The 23,091-nt window shown below is 31.1% G+C and overlaps 3 protein-coding genes and 1 pseudogene across 4 annotated transcripts; 1 reads left to right on the top strand and 3 right to left on the bottom strand.

The window, feature by feature from the left end:
* Positions 1-59: 59 nt before the first annotated feature.
* Positions 60-6,214, bottom strand: LOC148173874 (cubilin). Its single transcript, XM_088036223.1, has 8 exons — positions 4,837-6,214; positions 1,738-1,880; positions 1,437-1,675; positions 1,265-1,373; positions 1,095-1,211; positions 940-1,047; positions 233-352; positions 60-181 (listed from the first exon to the last, which is right to left on the bottom strand). Exons 1-8 carry the CDS (start codon positions 6,183-6,185, stop codon positions 72-74), a joined length of 2,295 nt encoding a protein of 764 aa, XP_087892349.1. The 5' UTR covers positions 6,186-6,214; the 3' UTR covers positions 60-71.
* Positions 6,215-9,905: 3,691 nt separating this feature from the next.
* Positions 9,906-11,220, top strand: LOC148173873 (brachyurin-like; annotated as a pseudogene). The gene is made up of 6 exons (XR_015770103.1): positions 9,906-9,911; positions 10,186-10,409; positions 10,455-10,621; positions 10,674-10,760; positions 10,810-10,949; positions 10,995-11,220. The product of XR_015770103.1 is annotated as a brachyurin-like (transcript).
* Positions 11,221-15,049: 3,829 nt separating this feature from the next.
* Positions 15,050-16,650, bottom strand: LOC148173872 (epithelial serine protease-like). The gene is made up of 6 exons (XM_088035631.1): positions 16,539-16,650; positions 15,866-16,016; positions 15,649-15,815; positions 15,509-15,595; positions 15,318-15,457; positions 15,050-15,263 (listed from the first exon to the last, which is right to left on the bottom strand). Exons 1-6 carry the CDS (start codon positions 16,600-16,602, stop codon positions 15,102-15,104), a joined length of 771 nt encoding a protein of 256 aa, XP_087891757.1. The 5' UTR covers positions 16,603-16,650; the 3' UTR covers positions 15,050-15,101.
* Positions 16,651-21,909: 5,259 nt separating this feature from the next.
* LOC148173871 (uncharacterized) lies at positions 21,910-22,665 on the bottom strand (the record flags this gene model as incomplete). The annotated part of the gene is made up of 1 exon (XM_088035703.1): positions 21,910-22,665. A coding segment is annotated over exon 1 (687 nt), but the record flags the coding sequence as incomplete, so codon positions are not given.
* Positions 22,666-23,091: the final 426 nt, after the last annotated feature.

The following is a 23,091-nucleotide window of genomic DNA, read 5'->3' as shown; positions in this document are numbered from 1 at the left end:
CAAAGAATTGTTAATAAAAATCAAATAACGAAGCCTTTTATTTCTTCTAACTAAGCATGGCAAATTCAATATTAATCACTAGACAACGAATCACAGTCCACTTCCTGGAACTCAACTTCTTCACTTTTTTCGGCGTCCACAACTTTCAACTCGATTTTCTGAGATTCGTTTAAAGGCACAACTAAAAAGAACATCAACTTAATTTAATAATTACATTGTTCTGTATACTTACTAAATGAGTTTTCTTTGAGAGGTAAACAGTTTGTTACGTTCTTCTCATTCTTGGTTATTAGATCACAAAACGTTTCAGGAAGACGAGATTCCGTTGTGTTTGTAACTACGCCACAAATTTCTGTAAGCAAAGTTTTCAAACTACAAAATACATAATACATTATCAGGTGGATTATGTTAGGATGTTAGTTGCGTGTCTATTCTTAAAATGATTAAATTAAACTAAACTCTAAGAACTAAAGTAGACTTCTATGCACAGCTTCAACAAGCAGAATTGAGATTTCATCTCAATTAAATCATTTTTGGTCAGAAAATTTGCTATTCTGCAGAAGATGTACTTTGACCCGGCGCATCCACCATTTATACATATCAAAAATTTAATCATATTAATTTGAATTTAAAAATTAACAGAAGTCTAAAAAATACTGAATTTTTCTTATTATAGTTTCTTAAAATAAAATCCCTCTTTCAGCGTTAAAAAGTTAAGAAGAAAACACAATCAACAAATTACATTAATTATTAATTCTACGAAGTATCAACATTGAACCAATTTTCCTTCTTGCACGTGCAGAATTAAATCCATATAAAACCATAAACTCAAACCTCGCCGTGCTTGTGTCATAACGAAGAATATCTTATCTTGTGTTGTTGACGTATTTTCCCTCATAAATCTAGCAGATGTAAATTGAGAATTTAAATTAAGTTTACCTTTGAAGTTTTTGTCCATTTGCACAAGAAACCGTGTGTTATTTTTTGGAATCTCATCATAACTCCTCCGATCTGTACTTAGAAATCGCTCGGCGGGAATTACAGGTTCTAAAACATTTGTTATTTTTTCTAAAGTATTTTAAACACAATCTTACCTAGACAGTCGTCAGAAACTTGAATCCCTCTTAACCGAAATCGGAGACCACTGATTCCTACATTTGAAGATCTTCTGTAAACTATCACTGGATCTGTGTTCGTAACATCAATGTTAACTACAACAAATTCGAAACAATAGCTAAAGTCTACAAAGTGATTTATAAATTACCGCTTTGTCCAGTTAGACGCCCACAATACATCCTTCCATCGATAACCAGGGATTCAACAGCGCAAACCAAATCAAACTTTTCAAAAAAAAGTTTCACAGAGCAAATATCCTGAAATACCAATTATTTTAGCACTTAAATAGTTAAGTAAACAACAAGTCCAATATTTGTTACCTCTGAATATTTTCTTATTATTAACGAGCAGTGTGGGCTGTTATAATCATAAACCTCAAAATTAAACCTTTCATCTTGCACTGTTTTTGAACACGGCGTCATCTGGGGAGGAGTGGGATTAATTGGAGATTCCTCACATGGAATTTGTTCATATGAGCCCAAAAATCCTCTGCCACAAAAGAACGAGTCTGTTACAAAATTCATTTGTTCGTAGGGTTTGTTTCGTAATTCCAAGGTGGCTAAAATTAACGTAGAAATTAGTGTTTAATGTGAAGCTACATTAAACTTTAATTAAACTCACAGATTGTATTTATTAATTGAGTTCCACAGTATCTTAATTTGTTTGCGAAGAGTAGGTAATCGTATTCGCAGATGTCACCGTTTTGAAGGCTAAAGTCTTTCATGTGTACACGGACACTGCAATATCCTGGGGATTTGCGAAATCTGAAATTTATAAAATATAACTTAATAACTTTTTTACCTTGAAACGTGCACATTATCACAAATATTTAACATGAATAATGATTTTGGATAAAAATGTTACTGAAAAACTGAAAAATCGCTTCTAAAATAGAATTACTTTTTAACTGTTAAAAAAAATTGATACCAACTCTTTCTGATTTTTTAGTGTGATACGTCTAGAAATTGAATGTCAAAAAATATAGTAAAAAAACTCATTAGATTCTTGATAAATCTTGTCTTTCTTAATGATGATCAAGTCAAAAATCATGTCTTAAATTACGCTATAATTATTATTATTGTTAAAAAATGTATTGATCGAACGCGAACGAAGTTTTATACATATTTACAATAGGTATTTTTTTAAAATATTTTTATTAAGTCCTATAATTCTGAAAATTAACAATCCGAAATTAAAAAAATTTGCTGAGCTACTGATTTTAAAACACTAAGGGCGAGTTTCATAATTTTTTTAAAGTTCCTTTAAAATTTGAAGTGAATTTTTGTCATAGAAACAGATTGTTGTAACAATACTTTAAAAGACCTTTAGTTAAAGCCGCCTTTAAGCGGTGATTAAAATTGTAAAAAGATTGAAACTGGCCCTAATTAATTGTAAGAAATTAGAAAATCTTAAGACGGTTTGACACGATCACATTTTTTCTCAAATTTTTACGGACGAGATTCAAAATTTCATATTGTGCTCCTGCAAGTTTTGTAATAATAGCTGTGTTTATTATTATTGAAAATAAAAAATTTGAGATTTTATTTTTAAACAAATATTCTCGTGACAAACAGCGAAATTATAGGAAATATTTTTGCAAAAATATTTACAAAGAAATTTTAAAACCTGATCTAAAAGTTCACAAATTTGTATTTCACAATTCTGCGCAGTAACAATGCGTCCAAGTGAAGAGAATAAACCCTAAACCGCTAATTTTAGAGGTTAGCAAACAAAAAAAATTTTGTGACAAATCTTGAACGTCAAATTGCAAAAAAATCACAAATTTTTATTCGTAAAAATTTGAGAAAAAATGTGACCGTGTCAAACCGCCTTTAGAAGCAAAAAAATATCACAATTTTTTTTTTATTGTCAAGTTACAAAATTTCAAATTAACAGTAGGTAAGTTTCATAACTCTGACAATTTTAAAAGTAGAAAAATAAACATTTTCCTGCATTTAAAACGTTAATTAATAATTATTATTATTGTGCCCAAATCCAAAATTTTTGCACAAAAAGAATAGCTATTTGTGTACCAAGGCCAAAAAGTGGTTCTTTTTTGGCCGAGCCTTTTTTTAATGGCCGAGGCGCTAGCCGAAAGAAAGAAAGAAAGAAGGCGAGGGCAAAATGGCACGTTTTGGCCGTGATACACACAAGATTTTTTAGGCGACATCATTAAATTTACTAGTTAATTAATTTTTACTTATGATTTATTGATTTAACCATTTATAACAACTGAACAATTGGAAATATTTATGAATTCTTTAGAAAAGTTTATATTTTTTTTATTTACATTTGCAGTTTCGGCATGTGTAGCTTCACAATTTGTATGAATTAGGTTTGATGTGCTTTTTGATATTGTTGCGACAGCACTGCTATCCATGTTCATTTTCAATAATTCAACGTCTTTGTTGCACTGTACAGCAGTTTGTCAATTTGATTTTACCCAAATAATTACAAAATTGAGGGTAATATCGGTATCTTGATGTAATATGCAAAACTATGGATAGATGGCGCCACCATAGATCGGCCGAAAATGTTTGCGGCCAGAAAAGACTCACTTTTAGGCCGCTTTTAAGGCCTAAAAATTTTATTTTTAGTTTAAGTCGCCTAAAAACATTTTTATAATGTTATACAGGCTGTCCGGAAATTAGCGCACCACCAGAGGTAATTCTGTGGTCTCCCAGAATACAAAAAAAATGTTAAAAAAATTGCCAGTTTCTGTTTTTGCAGTAGGACCAAAATAAAATATCCACTATAAAACTTTTGGTTTTAAATTTGCAATCTAGATCAGACGATAACAATTTTTAGCTACATATTTTGTTTCTTTTCAAATTTTACGGTTTTTCAAGTTTTACGTTAAAATGAAATTTTGGCGCAACTGAATTTAGATCATAACACGACAGATGTGATTAATTTTGAATAGGAAGCAGTGGACACTCCACTGATTCAGTTCTGAGCGTTAGGGAAGGAATTAAATTAAAGCTAATTCTCAAGACGTGATGTTTTGTACTAAAGTGATTTTACTAAATTTTCTCTGTAATGGCACTAGAAGACCTCATTCTATCTTCAAAAATCATACGAAAACAAGTTTTATTCCTAAACGATTTTTAGTGACTTTCATTCTGACACCACAATCCGTGCTGGAATGAGAAGTTACTAAGAACGATGCGAGAATAAATGTGAACTAACTTTGATGCAACATTGATTTTTAAAGAAAAATTCGAAATAAAAACAATAATGCAAAAAAAAATTATCTAATAAAACTCGGACATTGGTTGCTGGAACATAGATCATTCTGCGACTTGTTGAAAGAAATATTTCCCAAAAAGCATTTTCTCAAAAAACTCTAATTTGTATTACAGAAATATTTTCGGTTCTGACACATATATTGAATAGGACTCGTATTCTTTGATTAATAAAGTTAAATTTTCTAAGTTTTCTAATTATTCAAACGTGATCGTTTTAACATTTTGTTAATACGTAGAAATGTACGCACAACTTCTTTTAGTTTGCCGCTTTTAATATATTCATTTCCTGGTTGGAAAAGTTTGCTCTGGAATAAATTTAGCGGTTTACGTTCATTGGAGGTAATGAACTGAGACTAAAGTAAATGCTCCTTTGATGTGAATCGAATTTTACAAGATGACTTCGTACCATTGTAAATATGTACCTAAGCAACGAAATGTGCTTCAAATTAAAAAAAGAAAAACGAACACTTACCTGTAACAAATATTCAATTTTCCCGGGTAATAAAACGGATATCCCGGACTTTTAAAAAATCCTCGAATCTGATTCAGCTCAATACACGTGCTTTCTCTAACACTGCCTTCACTAGTTTTACATATCGGAAGATTTCTTAAAGACAAGCTGTTAAATTGCAGCTGATTCCAATTTCGACAATAACCGTAATCTGTATTGTCTTGAATAAAAGATGTTCTGCTTGACGTGTCTATGTATTCAGTTTCTTCGCGATCTCTGGGGATCCGGTTAAAATCCGGAGCAGAATAAAAGTAAACATGTTTAATTACAGATGAGTGCGGTTTCCCTAAAGCTTCATTCGTTTCGTTATCACTAATAACTTCCGTGTTTTCACTAATTAAATGTAACTTTTCCACAACAACATCGTCGGATTTATTATTCGGCCACGCAACTCTGTTGTGAATCTGATCATTGTAAAATTTGAATTCATTTTTATTTGTGGTTTTGTTGGCAGGTACGACTTTCTTGGGACATTCGTCTTGAACGACATCCATGACAAAACCACTATAAGAAGATCTTTCGTACCCTTTAGTAAAAAAGCGAAGAATTTTTGACTGCCGATCAAAAGGAGCAATTATTTTCAAGTCGTTCTTGCATCCGCAAATCTGTTTGCCATCAATTTCCAAAAAACCTTCCAAACAGTTGTTGTATCGACCCAACCAAAAAAACTGCACGTGTATTCTCAGCCTACAGATATTCGGGTTTGATTTGTAGATTTCGAACAGGCAGTCTGTTGCTGTGCTCATGCTGTTCGGAAAGTTAGGACTGGTCAAAATAAATTGTTTTGATGCATAGCTGATAGAGCAACACTTTCCAGGATTGTAGGGACGTTGGGTGGTCGTGTACTCAACTTCTTTATTAGTAGTGTACCATTTTGGCACACTCTCTGTTGTGGCTCCTTGACACTGAGACCTTGTCACCAGAATTCTGTATCCTCGTCCAGTGTTCTCATTATCAGACACAAATTTCAACAACAAAGTCCCTTTTTCCGAAAAGTAACTTTTGACGTCATTCCGATTACCACAAACTGCGTCCTTATCGTCAATCTCAAGCCGATCTTTCGAACACCCCAAAGACTCTTCCACGCTGAAGTCCAAAAACTGGATAGTGAAGTATGTCGGGCAACTCGGTCCTTTAACAAGATACGAACAGAGATAATTCAGTGGATAATTACTCGGATAGCCCCGAGACTCTATGATGAATTGTTGATTTGTAAAAACTTGACCACAGTCACTGTTGAAATTCCGAGCAGTTAGATTTTGACTTAGCGACTCGGCACACAAAATTAACAAGAGAATTAACACAGACATGATGTTCACAATCTCGAAACGAATTAATGAATGGTAATGAGAACATAATGAGTGGTTACATATCTTCGGAGTTTTCTGGTTATTAAACAAAGGATTGCCGAAGTTAGCATCCTCAGGATGTTTGATGGCCACGAGATAAAGAAGAATAAACACCGTGACCCATTATCTACAAATCTTTAATTACAAGATATTTTAAGGCAAATAGTGTTGGTTTGCCACGTCCTGTTTGATGGGATGAGGTTTCACTTTTTACATAAAGTTGTCATCTTTGCTTGTTTTTATGCAGTTTAAACAACGAGTGAATACTGAAAGACAAAAAAAAGATCCGCAAAATATTTCAATATAAGAAAAAAGCATTCTATCTTCATTCCTCAAATTTTCAAATGCCGAATTTGAAAAAAAAATTGAAAAAAATTTCAAATTGGACAAGTTAACGACGATATGCTGAATAATCTCGATATCAAAATTAACAATTTTCATTTTAATCACAGTTGCAAATTTGATTTTACTCGTTGCACCCACCTTTGACTGAAACATCGATTACGCCCTTATTTTGCTTCGTCTGCAGCGTTTTCAGCCTCTTTCGGCCCTCTATACACAAATAACTATTTCGATTATAAAATGATATCTCTTTAACAACCTAATTTTGTTTTAGTTTTAAAGTCACTTAATTAACACAACTGTGTATGAGAAATAAAACTAATTGTTTTAAAATAACGTCTATATTTGGGTAATTCTGATGGTTTCGGTATTCGACAAATTCCATTAATAAAACAGCTCCAAATTGAATTTATTTTTAGTTTATTGCCTTGTTAGAAAAAATAGTAAAACATAAAATTTGAATTTTTAATACATTATAATCCGAACGTCTAAATCTGAAGTTCATGACCTCTATAATAAGAGCTATCAAAGTTCATCAAAATGGGATTTAAAGTATCTTCGTCCCTACCAAATGCTCTAAAAGCGACGTCAATTTGTAAATAATTAATAAATTTAATATAAAAGTATAACTTTTTTCATATAAGTTATTTCAGACATTGTTCAGTTTGTTAATTAGAACTAGGCATTTGGCAAATCTTGCATTAACAGTAGCAAAATACTAGTGGTCCACGGCTATATTACAAATTACAAATCAACTTACTTAATTTTCAGCCATTACATTTGTAAAAAACTAACTTTTCATCCAGTCTTATAAGCGCGCTCGAAAGAACGCCATCTTTCCATGAGTTCTCTAACCCACTGCTTCAACTTTATAGACTTCTTTACTTCTTGTTTTAAGCAAAATAGTTTTCTGTTACTCATTCTAGCATGATTCTTGGTAAATATAAGCGATGACAGCTTAATCCAAAATTTAAAGAGCATTTTATATTTTTTCTGTACTTCCATTTAAAATTAACTTTTGTCTACCGAAGAAATATGATTTGTTTACACACAGAATCGTCTTTTAATTTACAAGTCTTGGAACTTGTTAACACAATAATTTAATTCAAATTTGGCAAGCCGTTCTAGCCTTAGCCCTTTAACATCAGGTCTTGCTCTCAAGCAAAATTTTCTAATAATTTAATTTTAAAAGCAACACACGTTTTTATTGTCCAAATTTTTTGTATACTTGTATAGGTACTACAATTTGAAGTGTTTTGTGAAATTAATCACAAAATATATTTTTATATAAAGATCTTTCATTTTTATAGTACGTGTTTAAGCACGATTACGATTTTATACGTCGGTTTTTGTCCGGTTACATTTATTTGGGTGTTCCTAAATCGTGGCGAAAATACAAGGGTGGTTCCAATTTAACACGAAGTTTTGCAATAAAATTTTGTCTAAATGTTGACATTTCTATACAAAATACCATCTAATAAACTTTTTACGGATTTTTGTTGAATAACTCTAAGAAGTTCGGTCAGTTAGCTGACAAACACATGACACCTTCTTTACTAAAAGTTTTTGCAAAAACCTTAATTTTAATGTTTTTTATTTTTTTACTTATTTCTGGTTGTTAAAACTGGTTTTCTTCTAATATGATTAAACTTTCTTTCTTAACCACTAGGATTTTAATCTCCCAATCAATTTGTCATCCATGAAATGTGTACGTATTTTGTATTGCATTTTTTTCTCGCCCAGGTTGTCATGTTATGTGAACAACCCTCGCTATATTTGCTTGACAAATATATTTTGAAATTTGATGAAAAACTTACCAAATTTCACTGCTGCATATTATTATAAAATACAAGAAACTGAGATAAGTTTGATCTCCAATTATAATGACGTTACAGACACAAGTCTATGTGTTACTAAAAAAATTATAATATAAAATGAGAGGCCGGTTTACACAATACATCGTTTAATTAAAATTAAGTTAATTTCGTAACTAATTTGGTTAGCGAAAAAACGATCACATGTCACTTTAACATATTGTTAAATAAATATGTATTTAATTGAAATAAAATATTTAATTAAGCTTCTGTAAACCGGTTCTAAGAGTGTCAACGACTAAACAAATTAATGTCTCGAAATGAGAAATATGAATTCATAAAGTTAATTCTTACTTTAATAAGTTTTCTAATTTTTGCGCTAAAAATGTAATATCCGAAAACATAAACTAGCAGCAAATAAATCCGAAAATGTCATTTTCTTCTTAAATAGAATTAAATATGTATTTAAATACGTATTAATTTTCTAGCCTTTTTTGCAACGTAAAGAGACAACTATGTACTTCAATTCAATATAAAGTAAATCAATTTTTCTGTTTACTGTTTACCAAAATGTGAACATATTGCATACAATTTACAAAAAGATACAAAAGATAAGCCGATTTATAAAAACATACATGTGTCACTGCCACAATTAGTTAGTGTCTCTAAATTTTTTTAGCATCAAGGGTAGCTATGGAATGTCAAAGAAATTTGCCGTTCATTACAGATGCGGATTAAAACATTTTTAACCGACATTTGTAGTTAACTTCAGGAACAAAGTTAGTTTTGAAAAAAAATGTTCTAATGAGTGATCAAAAAGTTTTCAGATTAGGGTAGGCTATGAAACAATTTTTTCCATCATTAAGTCATACTAACAATGTTAAACTCAATGCCCTCCTCCCAATGTGTAAACTTTCAAAAAATTTAATCTAATTTGACAAGTTGGATGTTTTACAATTAAACCTAATACATTCCATAGTCTATCCTAATCTTAAAACTTTATGATCACTTGTTAGTGGTTTGAAACCTAAAAATCAAAAACTTGAACACAAAACCGTAACTGAAACAGCGTTGTCGTGAGTGACATATTAAATAATTTTTAACTTAGTTATATCTATTATGAAAAACAAAGCGGCATAACAAGGCATGACAGAAATTCCAGAACCACTCTTAATGCTTCAAACATTTATAAACACCTTGTATTAATTGCTACCTTTAAATTAGTATTTTACGAGAATCAGATTAATTTCTTGGTAATATTGCACAAAACTGTAAAGAAGCCAAAGACATATTTGCCTTAAAATCAGATAAACTCGCATATAATAATTTTTATGAACAAAGTTTAAAAACTAATGACAACCAACCTGTTTATATCAAAAATTATAGGATTTCTCACACACAAAAAAAAAGAAATTAATCAGCAATTGTCAAAATTATTAACAAATAATATCATTGAACCTTTTGTAAATTCTTATAATTCTCTAGTTCTTTTAGTTCCGAAAAAATCTGAAAACGGTTGCAAAAAATGGCGGTTAGTAGTAGATTTTCGGCAACAAAAAATTAATTGCAAATCGTTTTTTTTTGCCAAGAATGGAAGACATACTTGATCAACTTGGAAGACCAAAATGGTTTTCAGTTTTAGATTTAATATACCTAAGGTTTTTTTAAAATTTGAGAATCTACTCATATCAAGTCATAAAACTAGCTACAGATAAAATGTCGAAACTCGCTAATTTGAGCATTGCGACTAAAAATGGATTGTAAATCGTATCTACTGTACCTCTGCCTCGTCATAACTAACCAAGTACGTTTTTATTACAATTCATATAATTGTCTCTCTATTCTTCTTTTTGTAGGTAACTGTTAATTCTCTTAACACCGAGAGAATAATTGGAGGCAATGTCGCCTTGGCCGGACAATTTCCCTTCGCCGCGGCTATCCATGTCCAAACAACAGACAGCAAATTTTTCTGCGGAGGAACTTTAACAGCGAATCAGTGGGTTTTAACAGCGGGTCATTGCGTCTACAAGTTAAGTATTAGAAGATGTCGCATAATTTGAATTTATTCTTTCAGTGCTGTGCTGTTTACAATACAACTGGGATCGACTAAACTCATGACTGATGATCCGAATCGTGTTACCGTTGCCACATCCACTTATATTCTTCATCCTGATTTTGATCCCGATTCGATTCACCATGATATTGGATTGATCAAATTGAGAATTTCGCTTGAGTATCACAGTGAGTTGATTCCATGGTTTGTGATCCTTAATAAAGTGATGTTTTATTGTAGTTTATTTGCATCCAATTCATCCAATGAAAGAAGATCTAAGAGATGGACAAACCATATATGCCCCAGGATGGGGCCAAGTGAGCGACCGTTCGTTTTTTACGTGTGATCTTATGTTTATTAATCATCATTCTTGTAGATGATTCAACTCTTTCAAATGATCTCATGTATCTTTACACAATTCCAATGACCAATGAAGAATGTCGCGTTTTTTACGGCGATCAAATTACTGATAATATGATTTGTATTATTGGGAATTATAACGAAGGGACTTGCCATGTGAGGTCTAATCTTACCAATAATTTTATTTTTAACTTGATTTAGGGAGATAATGGAGGCGCCCTTGCTACTCAACTCGGACGTACTTATGCTCTTGTTGGTGTTGCAAGTTTCGTTAGTTCCGATGGTTGTGAAAGTCTTCACCCTTCTGGATACACAAGAGTGGCTCCCTACTATGACTGGATTGTTAATATAACTAAAGAAGAAGTTTGATAGGAATAAACTAAGTTTTTGGTGTTTCATAGGATATTTGTCTTCGCTTTAAAATTCGCGAAAATTGTTTTGAAATATCAGTCAAAAGGATTTATTAAAAAATATAAAAAAAAATAAAAAAAAAATAAAAGGAATACAAAGAAAATCGGAAATTTGGGGTCCGAAAGAATTCAGATCCGGGTGCCCAGTTTGGAAGAATTTACGCTTTAGTTGGCGTTGGATGTTTCGTTAGTTCGTCGTTAGAAGACCTCTAGTTTTTTTCTAAAAAAATTTATTACTCTAGAATACCATTTATCTTTGGAAAATTCCAACTATAAAAAAGATGCACAAAGTTTTATCAACGAATACACTAATCTTTTAGATATCAATAAATTTATGACATTCATTAAATTTATTTTGACTGTTGTGAAGAAAAATTTCTAACATAATTTTTAAAGATGATTTTTTAATAACTCGTTATATTAAACAGAGCAATCATTGGCACCCCAGTATAAATTTCTGTCGTTATTTTTACCTAACTGTCTGGCAGTCTTAGTTTTAACATAAAAATAATTTTTTGATAATGAAAAACAATATGTAAGGTGAGTTGGGGTAATATCGAACGGGAGGTAAAACTGAAACAGGCTGCCACACAGACAGCGAAAAGTCTTTCTTTTCTTTTTTAAAATGCTTCTTCATCTAAATTATTTTTTGAATAGAAATAAGTGCTTATCTTTTTATAGTTATATACATAGTTATAGTTATAGTTATATCTCGAAAACTGGAGGTCCTAGAGAATTTTCAAGATTATCATCGACAAAAACCGTGTTGACCAAAGTTATTATACAATCAAACATAAAAGTTTTTGTTTAACAATTAAAAAGGTAAAACTTTACAAGCTCAAAAACGCATTTAAAAAGGTAAAAAGATTGGAATTCTGGTCCGGAAATTTTTCATTTTAACGTACCGAGTTCTAATCCGATTTTTTTAGAATCGCAGTTTTATAGATAGATATTTTTATGTTAATATACATATAGTATTAACATTAAGTCAATTTAGATAGTTATAATTATAAACAGAGATAAAAAAAGAAAAGAAAAATAATTAACAAACAACGTAATGACCCATCAAAGTTTCTTGCATCGATAAAATCTTCCCAAAAATAGAATGCATTTTCTAAGAAAAATAACAATAGGTAACTTTAGTGAGTATTTTATTCAAAAATCTAATATCGTAAACATTTGATATAGTAGTCACCTATGATATAAGAAACATTTAATATAAACAACCTTTGGTATTGTCAACAAAATTTGTTTAAGTCATTCGATATAATCACATCAACTGCCAGTCGTTAAAACACCGTGTGAAAAGATGTCAACAACATTTTTGATAGAAACAACTTTTTTTAAAATTTTGTTTCCAAGACGAGTCTAAACAACCACTATAAACAACCATTTTGCCATCCTAACAAAATTGGAAAAATTTACCAATAAAATAATTTTATATCTACCTTAGATGATAATATTTTAAGTTCAAGTTAATTTCCTATTAATTTCTATTTTTGATGTCAGAAAAAGTAAAATTTTTGTCAATTTTTTTCTAGTTTGCGTTCTAACTTTTTTGTAATTTTTTTGGCTGCATTATTCAAGAAACCGGCTTAATTTGTTTCGTAGATATTGTGGATACTGTAGTGTTTTTCGTATTTATTTTGTTGTATATTTTTATAAAGAACCTGGAAAATCTAAAAGATATAAAATAGGCGTAGGTCTAACTAATACAAAAAAACGATTCATTGCAATTTGGAGTACATTTTGCAAATAATTTGAAGCAAACATTCCACTCCTGCAAATTCTTTTGCTTATATCTTCAGCTGGAAGTGTTTAGTTTTTTGCCTTTAATCTTGTACGGTTTCTCAGCTTTTTCCGCCAATTGGAGAAATATGAAACATGTATAAACATACTAGAAGATAACTATTATTATAATTTTTATTTTATAGTACTTACTTAAAGTAACCAAATTAACAAAAAAAAATAACAAAATTTTGTTGCAACTTTACAATTCTGCTTTTCATTCCAACAAACACGACTAAGCTTAACTTTAGAAATTGAATGTCTAGGAATCAAGTATCATTATAACTGCACTCTCACTGTCGTATGATCAACTGTTGAATTTTCGTCTTGAGTGCACGTCACGTTATGATTAAATCCGTTGATGATTATAAACGGAAATGTACAAAAATGTTCTTTAACAAAAAGTCTCTTCAAAAACCACTTCGTTCACTTTTGTTCTATGTACTTCTTGAACTAAAATCTCGTATTCTGTTTTCCTTCATTTTCTAATTATGGTAATATTGAAGACAATAACAATAATGAATCAAAAAAAAAATAATGAAAATAAAAGCATTCAAACAAAAACCCATTTACTAGAGCTCATTAGGGATGCCGCACATTTGACTTCAGCGCGTCTACCGCCAAATGAATGCATATTTGGCGGAGAAACAAAGCGTTTCCCGCCTTATGGCGTTACTTTGAGAGTTTAAAATTGCATTTTTCTGGTGTAGATGTGTTGTCTTTTTTGCAAAAAAATCCAAAGAAATGTTACAAATTGTTCGTAAAGTATTTTAAATACATCTCTTCTCTGAACGTTTTTGTCGTATTACTTGAGAAATATAAAAAACCTGGAACTTTGTCATCAGTTTTTTTTTTTAATTTGTAATTACACTAGTCAATTAGAGAAGTATGGAGTCATTTTCAAAGTAAAATTAATTATCTTCTGATTAAAGATATTCTTGAAAAAATATTTTTTTTAGGTTATACTGCATAAATTCAGCTCTTTTAAAGATGGAATTGTGCAATTCTGTTTTAAAAAATCAATTAAATAAGCTTGTCAAAGAGCTATAGAACTCAACACTAGGGTCAGTTATTTTAAAAAAAATGAAGTAATTTTCTGAAATCCAAAAATGTTACTTTTGGGTACAAATACCCTTTTTTTGTACCCGTGACAAATAAATTCCTAAACTTTAGTAATTGATAGAGAAGGAAAAAAATACTATTTTTTTATAAATTTACTGAAATTGTACAAAGTTTGCTTTCCAAATAAGTTGAGAAATTTGATAATCTAACTAGCGATTTTATGAGCGCGTGTTTCTTTTTAAAAGTAAAAATTTGCTCGCTTTTGTTGATCATGGAAGCAGGTGAGCATTGCCTGATTACTGTTTATTCATATCGAATTTAGTTCTCATTTAAAATAAAACAAAAGTAACTAAAACGTAGGGCTTGGTTTGAACTAGACGGACGGAACATTATCAATTTATCAATTATCTATCCAAAATAGATAAAGCTACCATTTGTTGGAAATTTCATTTGAATCCTCCTAACAACACAAAACCATTTCCCAACACTGTAAGTGATGTTATGTTACCTTTAATTGTCAATAACTGTCAAACGTCTAATTCAATCCAGATGCGATACGCGTCTAGCAGCTCCTAGCAATTTTAATCGATAGCAGTTAGTAGCAAAAGCTTCTGATCTTGACACGACTATGACATGCGTATAAGCTAATCGTCCTGCGCAAGTTTCAAAAAACTTGATAAATCCTTATTTAAATCTCTCTTTTGGAACAAATCATTTATTAATTAGTCCTATTATTAATGAATTTGAGATGTTTATACAGCCAACTTTGACAACGTGTTAACCTCAAGAATCGTTACTTTCAATTTTCTTTAAACTTTCTCTCTAAAGAACTGAAAGCTTGATTTAGACCCAAGAATTTTTAAAAATTTACGCAGTTGAGTGGACTGATAGTAATGTGCTCTACTTTAAAAACTCAAATAGACATGATAAAAATTTTTCTCTGAGGCGCGAGTTCTGGGACACCTGTAAATACCAAACCAGAAAAATAAAAAAAACTCAAACTCAAACTTATTATTGTGCACGAAACTGCAGATTAGAGAATACAATTTTACGTTCCTGTAACGTTTCGGATCCATTCATAGTACGGATATATTCTTGTGTATCCAGAAGGGTTAGTGCTTTCGCAACCATTTCCACTGATGAAGCTCGCCACACCAACAATAACCGACAGGCTCGATAATTTTGCAATTAAACCACCACCATTGTCACCCTACAATTTGGTAAACACAGTTATGGTCAAAACAGGAGTTAGATCAAAATTTACAGTGCAAGTTCCTTCATTGTAATTACCAACGACACAAACCATGTTATCTGTGATTTGGTTTCCATAGTACAATTTGCATTCTTCGTTACTTAGTGTGGTCAGAGATGTATAGATGAGATCATTACTCAGCTCAGCATCGTCTTAAAAAAATAATTTAGTGTATGTAATTCGAAAGTTGAAGTTGTTTGTACCATCGCTTGTTTGTCCCCATCCGAATCCTTCAACTGTAAACCTATTTGGTAAACTCCAATAAATCAATTGAACAGTCCCCAAATATCCTAATAAAAATCAACTTTGAATGTATAGCAAATAAGTAGAACAAAAGTCATACCATTGCTTTGTATGGGCTCACGAAACTTGATCACAGCGATATCGTTTTCTATAGTATCTGGAATAAAATCTGGATGCAAAATATAAGTAGATGTTGCCACAGTCACACGGTTGTTGTCATCAGACTCCAGTTGATTGGAACCAAGTTGGATAGTAAAAAGAACAGCACTGAAAACCTTTCAGGTAAGAAGTTTATATTTGGACCTTAACTTGAATACTTGTAAACACAGTGACCAGAAGTGATGACCCATTCCAGACCTAACAAAGTACCTCCACAGAAAAATTTGCTATCAGAAGTTTGAACGTGAATTGCTGCAGCAAATCGGAATTGACCGGCTCGTGCTGGTTGTCCTCCGATGATTCGGGTGTCTGGATCAAATTTGTGAAATTTTGCTAATGATTTAATTACACTGCGTGACAAGGTGTTGATAAAATATGTAGCCCACATTTTCATAAGGCATATGTCGTTTACCGCAAGTCTCTATGACGTCGCGTTTAGAAGTTATGAGGACGTCTTTTCAAAACTAATAAATTTTTAAATCAAGTAGGTTGTGTGAAAAGCACCCATTTTTGTGAGTGAAAAAATTTGCATCAAAGTAGGCGGTTCAAACCAGTTATGATTTGCATAAATTTTCATAATTTTGTTTGTTTCTGATATATTGAATCTTTATAACCATAGTTACGTTATTACGTTAAATAAACTTGAAAAAACAGTCTTTTTTATGATTTTTTTAACTACTTCTCAAATTGACATAACAGAGAAATAATACGTGATACAAAGTTTTTGAGGTAAAAATATGGTTTGGCACTTTGTTTAGATCACAAAACGCCAACATTCGAAAAAGATACTCAAAATTAATTAGAATTTGCTGAGTAGTGTTATTTACATACCCGATTTTCCAAGTATGGCGCTGAAACTCGCAGCAACAAATAGTAATAATTGAAAATAAATCATTTTAAAATTACAAAAAGTAAAAATTATTAAGTAAGCCGTCTTATTAATTTAAAGACTTTGGAGGTAATAAAGATAAGATACAATTATTTCAGATAAAAAGATAAAGATAAAAAGAATGTCTCGTTGAAAGTGCAGAAACCTCAAATTTAAAACTGTTGATTATAAGATAAGTAAATTGCGATATGTTTAGCCGCAAGTATTTGCTGTTTTCACTATGTTTACATTGCTTACAAATTTATGTGGCAAATTGTTCTCGCAATTTCGTTTGATTTGACTCTTTAAAATTCCGTGTTCACTCATGATATAAAAACTATAGGTGCTCTTTATCCCGTTAAAGTCCTTGCAAAAATAGGAACATTTTTGAGAAAAAAATGTACTGCAACAACAAGTTTTAGACTTAATAGTATGTTAAGAATACTGCTTCTGATCTTTCATTTGATACCATCTTTGTCTTGATACTAATCACCCAAGTGATAATTACCATTCTCAAGAACTACTTTGCCTAATTTTTTTCATTTTTGATATATTTTTTTTAAATATTTTTTGTAAAAGTAGAACATATTACACATTTCTGAATCAAGAAAATTAATATCTTCCAAATTATGAAAAAAAAATGGGTTCCAATTTAAAATAAGAAAGTTGAGTATCGCCCAAAAGAAACTAAGACATTTAGAAAAATTCTAAAATCGTCAGTTTATAGTAAATTAAAAACCATTTAATTTGTTTTTAAAATTTTTGAAATCGGTTCATAAATAAAAATTCTACAACGCCTGCCGTTTTAAAAAAATCACCCTGTATATCCTTATTTCATTGGATGTAACTTTCAAATCGTGTTCTTTTTTTCGTACAGATTTGTCATTTCCACTATCATTTTTTATGACTTCTTGTAAAAACATTAACTCGAACAATTCATTGGTCACATATCGTCGGCTTAAGTTGTTAAGTTGCTAAGTTCATTTTTGGATCAAACGCGTTTTCAATTTTGTAAAAATGAAAACCAAAAGATTTTGCCTAAATTTTTTCATTTTTGATATTTTTTTTTAAATATTTTTTGTAAAAGTAGAACATACGACACATTTCTGAATCAAGAAAAGTAATATCTTCCAAATTATGAAAAAAAAATATGGGTGACAATTTAAAGTAAGAAAGTTGAATCTCGCCCAAAATATACTTTTAAGACATTTAGAAAAATTGTAAAATCATCAGTTTATAGTAAATTAAAAACCATTTAATTTGTTTTTAAAATATAATAAAATAATATATTATATTATAAATTATATATTATATTATAAATAAAAATTTTACAACGCCTGCCGTTTTTTAAAAATCACCCTGTATGTTGCTCGGATAAAATTATAAATTTAAAATTGAAAGTTGAATCCCTTTAAGACATAGTTCATAGATTAAAAAATTAACGTATGATTTCGGATAATTTCATAGACCTGTTAGAACGAGTAGCTATAGGTTAGCATTTGAATACTTTGTTTCTTATTGTATATTTTCGGTGTTGTTTGTAGAAATACCAAAACATTTGTTGAAAAGGTAGCTACTTTACGTATTCAAAAAAAAAGGTTGTAAAACCCAATGACTTGTTAAATTAAACTGTTTTGAATGATACAAAGATCGACTAAAAATAAAAATTACTGTTTACTGAAATCTGGGAATTCAAAATTCTTTGCCGCAGCTTCGCAAAATTAGGTTAAAAACGACACCAACTGTCAGTTCAAATTTCCAAGACAAGAAATACGTGTATGTCAGTTATAGTCTGCTAGACAACAAATTAGAATGAACTCATAGTATAACTGTTTAACTAAAGTTTAACGTACAGTTCTAATGCAATTTCAAAATTTTTCTGCACGACAACCAAGTCCGATATACAAATTTTACTTACCTTTTTAGCCGCAGAATACCACCGGCAATGACCAATCACGCATAAAAATGTTGTTCCTTTTCTTTCCATTTACTTCTTACTTTACCTGTCTACTTCATACAAATACGCATAATTAATTCATGTTCTTGCTAGATTAGTCTAATTTTTCAAAACGTATGACCACGATATACATTTATTTGACCAACTGTTACATATTTGCCTTGAGTGCACACTGATAATATCTGTAACGGTTTTACATAACACAACATTTCCTACAACTGAACAAAAGCCACTTTGATATTGACTATAAATAAATAATTAAAAATTAGTAGTTTGTAATTACCGGTTAGTTTTCAATGCACAATAAAGAGAATTTTTAATTATAAAAACCTCTACAAATTAGGAACAAGCTTCTTTCATCTTATGATTAATAAATAAAGCGGACTGAAAACCAAAACTGCTTCTGCAGTCTTTCAGGAGTTATTTCAGTTTAGTCTTTTCTGCGGGCTACAAATTTTTAATATGATTTCTAATAGTGACTACGACTATTTTTGGTTGGGTCTGAAAGCTCAGTACGCTAGTGGTCTCAAAAAAGACAGCAATTTCATAACCCGCTTCATATCTCATTATGTTTTATATCCTTTAACACTGATAATCTACGGAATGATTTTGATTAATTTCCGTGACAAGTATCACAACATTGGACAAATCGCTGACGTCTTCAGTGGAATTTCTATGTTCGGCCATGTATTTACAAAGTTTTCATCATATTTTTAATCACTAAAACAATTTTTATTTCAACTTTTAGCACGAAAGACTATACTTATCTTTCACAAAAACCGATTTGACTACATTAACAAACAACGTGCTTTCTTCTGGAAATATAACAAGTTTGGTGAAGAAAATGGTCTTAAATTTCATAAAAAAATATCGTTTGCTGCTTCGTTTCTAAAAATTTTCTGGTATTCTAGCACCGTCTCTGTTACTTTGAACATTTTAGCCCCAGTTTTTATAAAAGATATGATTTTACCAAATCCTTGTTGGATCCCAGGAAATAATCACGTTATCTATATTATTATTTATTTCCTGGAAAGTATATTTTATTTGGAACTTTTTTTATTGACTGGTGCTTTCGACGGGTATTACTTACTGTTCTGTACTGAACTTAAAATTCAGTTTGAGCTCTTATGTGAAGCTGTCCATTCAATTAGGATTGAAGAAGATGGTGAAAAGCTTTGTTGGTCCAAAATGATAAAGTGCACCGAATACCACAAGTTTTTATTACAGTAAGAATCAATTATCTCTTTATCTGTTTTTAAATGTGTTTTAGTATTCACAATCAACTGAACAAGTGTTGTTCTGTTTATTTTATTGGTTTGTATGCTCTGACTATTGGAGGAACATGCATTACACTTTTTAGTATATTAAACGAGTGAGTTTCTTTTCTTTCTGTGTGAATAATAATTTAAAATTTCAGATCAGCAACTTTTACTCAAAAAGTCCAAAGTGGATTTATTCTAATTTTAGTCAACTACGTTATGATGATGACTGTATTTCCAGCGGATGAAATAAACGTTGCTGTAAATAAAAAGACCAGTTTATGTCAACATAATTTTATTGAAATTGAATTTTTCAGAGTGAATCTCTAGTAAACGAAATTTATGATATCGACTGGTACAATACTTCCAGTTCGCAAATTATGAAGTTTGTACTTTTTTGGTTGGCAAAAGCTCAGAAACCTCTTCAGATGACAGGCGGTGGTTTCTTCACGGTTAACAGAGATATGGTCTTGCGTGTAAGGAATTTCAGTTTTTGGGAGGTACAAAATATTGTGACTTTTTTTCTATTTTAGATAGAACGTGTTGCTTATTCTATCTCCAGTATCATGACAGGAAGTAAATGAGAACTTTTTTTCTTGGATCAATACTTGTACTGCTTTCCTAATTACCAAACAATATTGACACGCGTGTCGATAGCAATGCTACCATCATCAGAGCAATGATTTAACTAAAAACTAAACAAGTCAATTCAAAATACGTTTATATATTTTTAGTGTGTTGGTGTGTTACATCGAGTTTTTAAGATGTCATTTAGCTGCTGGTGAGGCTTTTGGCCTTTTCAGCAAACCTTAAATTAGTGATTAAGTTATTCACCCTTTCATAATAGTCCTTTTTGTCCAAAATGACCTCTATCAGCTTTCATATTAATTTTTTAAAACAGGCATCAGCAATTCTCTACATTCCAGTAAATCAAAGAACAGAAAATGATATTAATTTATTGATGTGCAATGTTTGAGAAACAAAACTGATATAATTAGATGCCAGACTAGTGAACAGTGAGGTTAGTGTTCTTTGTCTAAGTGAACACTCATTAAGTAATAAAGAATCAGGATTGGTAATTTTTTCCTGTCATAAAAAATCTTTCTAGTAAAATACTACAAATAATTCTAAGATTGATTAAAATGCCTTATTTTGCATTTCTCCAAAAAATAATTAAAGCTTTACACTTTTATGGACACTCGGTAGAAGAAAATTCTTAAAGTACACCGTTTTTCCGCGTACTAAATTTGTACTCATTGAAACATAAGTTAGCAATTAATAATAGGAGTAATAAGTAATTACTTAATCGTATTAACATAAATTGAGACAGCAGAATAAATAGCTCTACAGACCTGAAAAGGATAAATTAAAACCATCATTTTATAACTATGACTATATCCTTCGAAAAATTTAAGCCAATTAGAAAGCTGCAATGTTTTATTTTCAACCAATCACGATCAAGTTTTAGCGATAATACTGCACTAGTGCAATTATCGATAATTTGCATTAGTGCATATTATCAGATCCGACATTTATGAATAAAAAGACTAAATTTAAATTTTTATTTCTTTTAAGAGAATGAACAATTGTTAAAAACACAGGTTGAATATAAAACTTTCTTTGATGTTGGAACCGATGTGTTTTCATTGCTGGTTGCATCAATTCCTGTTATTTCGCTGTTATCATTTCGCATTTTTTTAACGATTTCCTCGTGATGTTCACTATTTACTTGAAGGTAACTCTTTATCGAAGCTTGATTTGAGTGTCCTGTAACCTTCATAATTAAATTTTCTGAAACACCAACCTTCGCAAGTCGCAAGTAATTGCTGCGGCACGGTTGGAGTGATTTGATACTTTTACTCTTTTCGTGTCAATTCCTATAGCTTCTGCTGCTTGCCTTGTCCACTTTGAAATCTCATTTCGTCCTACAGGGCAGTTTTTAAAAAAACCTTTTGAAGTTTCTTTTTTCCACGACGGATTTATGGTTAAGAAGAGACGTTCGACTGTAATGTGCGGTCCTCTCTTTTCTTTTAATAATTTGAAAAGCCTGAAAAATTAGAATGATAAGTCTTTTGTTATCGTGCACTATTTTAAATACCTGATTGGACATTTGCTCGGATCGGTGGTGTTTTGCACTAACCATCTCGTTTCTGTCAATCTGTGACTCCCTCCTTGCGCTGTTTTAGAAAATACGGGGTTATACGCTATTCGACCTGTTGGATTTCCGCGGTCGTCAAATTCTTCTTCAAAGTAACTCAAAAGACAGTTGCATGCTTCTCCTCCTCTCCATGCTAGTTCGTACGAGGCAATGTGGAAAAATTTGCGTTGCAGCCCATTCGGAGTTGTCTCGTCCCAAATAGTACACATTTGATCAATTTCTTGTTCTGATAAGCTAGATGCACTCATTTTTCTTTTTTCGGGATTCTTTTGCAACTCTTTCCTCTTTGCATCTCTTGCAGTTCGAGCACACTCAAACGTGACGTCTTTAAATGGATCAAAAACAATGTTAAACTCATTATAATATTTTTGTTGCAACAGTTTCGCTATTGTATTCCAAATTGTCTTCACAACACCCTCTTTATATTCTTCTCCATTAGTGCGCCTCATATTGAAAGCGAAGTCTTTAAGAATTAGCGCCAGTTGCGACATAGAAGTTTCCTGTTCGATGGTGTATTTTCTTTCATCACAAAATTGTTCAAACTGTCTCCATGCAGAATCTCTTGACTTTTTTGTGTTCTGTGGAGTTAACTTGTCCACTGCAGCGTTTATTATTTGTTCTGTATTCTGCCCAAAACGCAAACTCATCTTGAAATTATTTTTTCACAAAATTGTTGTCACAACAAAGCCCTTGGATACCGGTCAATGAAAATGTGATTACAGTCAAGAATCCTTTAAAAATTTAAAAGAAACCAATTTTTAAACCAAAAAATTGTTTAGAGTATCGATGAAATTTTTCTCAGGAAATAGTCTGCCAAAATACCCCCTCGTGCATGCCAAATTGCCTCCTAATTAATTTGTCGACAATTTGACATGCACTCGGGATATTACTAATGAATATTTACCGCAATTCCCCATCGATTGTTTATGGCAATATTTTCGATAAACTGAAACTTCCGAGTTCGAATACACTTACTCAAGATAATTAAGAGTATTCCTCTATTTCTTGGAATCCATAGATACCAGTTTGATTGTGTAAACAACGCAAATATATTTCTTACCTAGAATAGTTCTAATTAGCTAATTAAGTGTGAAATCAAATTAAACATTTTACCTCATTTTCCAAAGACTGCCCAGAAACCA

Source organism: Gnatocerus cornutus, chromosome 5 (assembly GCF_029298725.1).
Source record: "Gnatocerus cornutus isolate USDA-ARS CGAHR chromosome 5, icGnaCorn1.1, whole genome shotgun sequence".
Classification (NCBI taxonomy): domain Eukaryota; kingdom Metazoa; phylum Arthropoda; class Insecta; order Coleoptera; family Tenebrionidae; genus Gnatocerus; species Gnatocerus cornutus.
The sequence above is the reverse complement of the archived record's forward strand: the minus strand, read 5'-3'. Positions and strand labels throughout refer to the sequence as shown.

Excerpts from the sequence above, each read along its gene's own strand:
- LOC148173874 (XM_088036223.1), bottom strand. The coding sequence starts at position 6,185 with ATGTCTGTGTTAATTCTCTTGTTAATTTTGTGTGCCGAGTCGCTAAGT. Across the intron at positions 1,212-1,264 it reads GCGTCTAACTGGACAAAGCG|TTAACATTGATGTTACGAAC; the intron begins GTAATTTATAAA and ends AATTTGTTGTAG. Across the intron at positions 353-939 it reads AATGGACAAAAACTTCAAAG|AAATTTGTGGCGTAGTTACA; the intron begins GTAAACTTAATT and ends CTTTGCTTACAG.
- LOC148173872 (XM_088035631.1), bottom strand. The coding sequence starts at position 16,602 with ATGATTTATTTTCAATTATTACTATTTGTTGCTGCGAGTTTCAGCGCC. Across the intron at positions 15,816-15,865 it reads TCTGGTCACTGTGTTTACAA|TGCTGTTCTTTTTACTATCC; the intron begins GTATTCAAGTTA and ends AAAGGTTTTCAG. Across the intron at positions 15,458-15,508 it reads ATGGGGACAAACAAGCGATG|ACGATGCTGAGCTGAGTAAT; the intron begins GTACAAACAACT and ends TATTTTTTTAAG.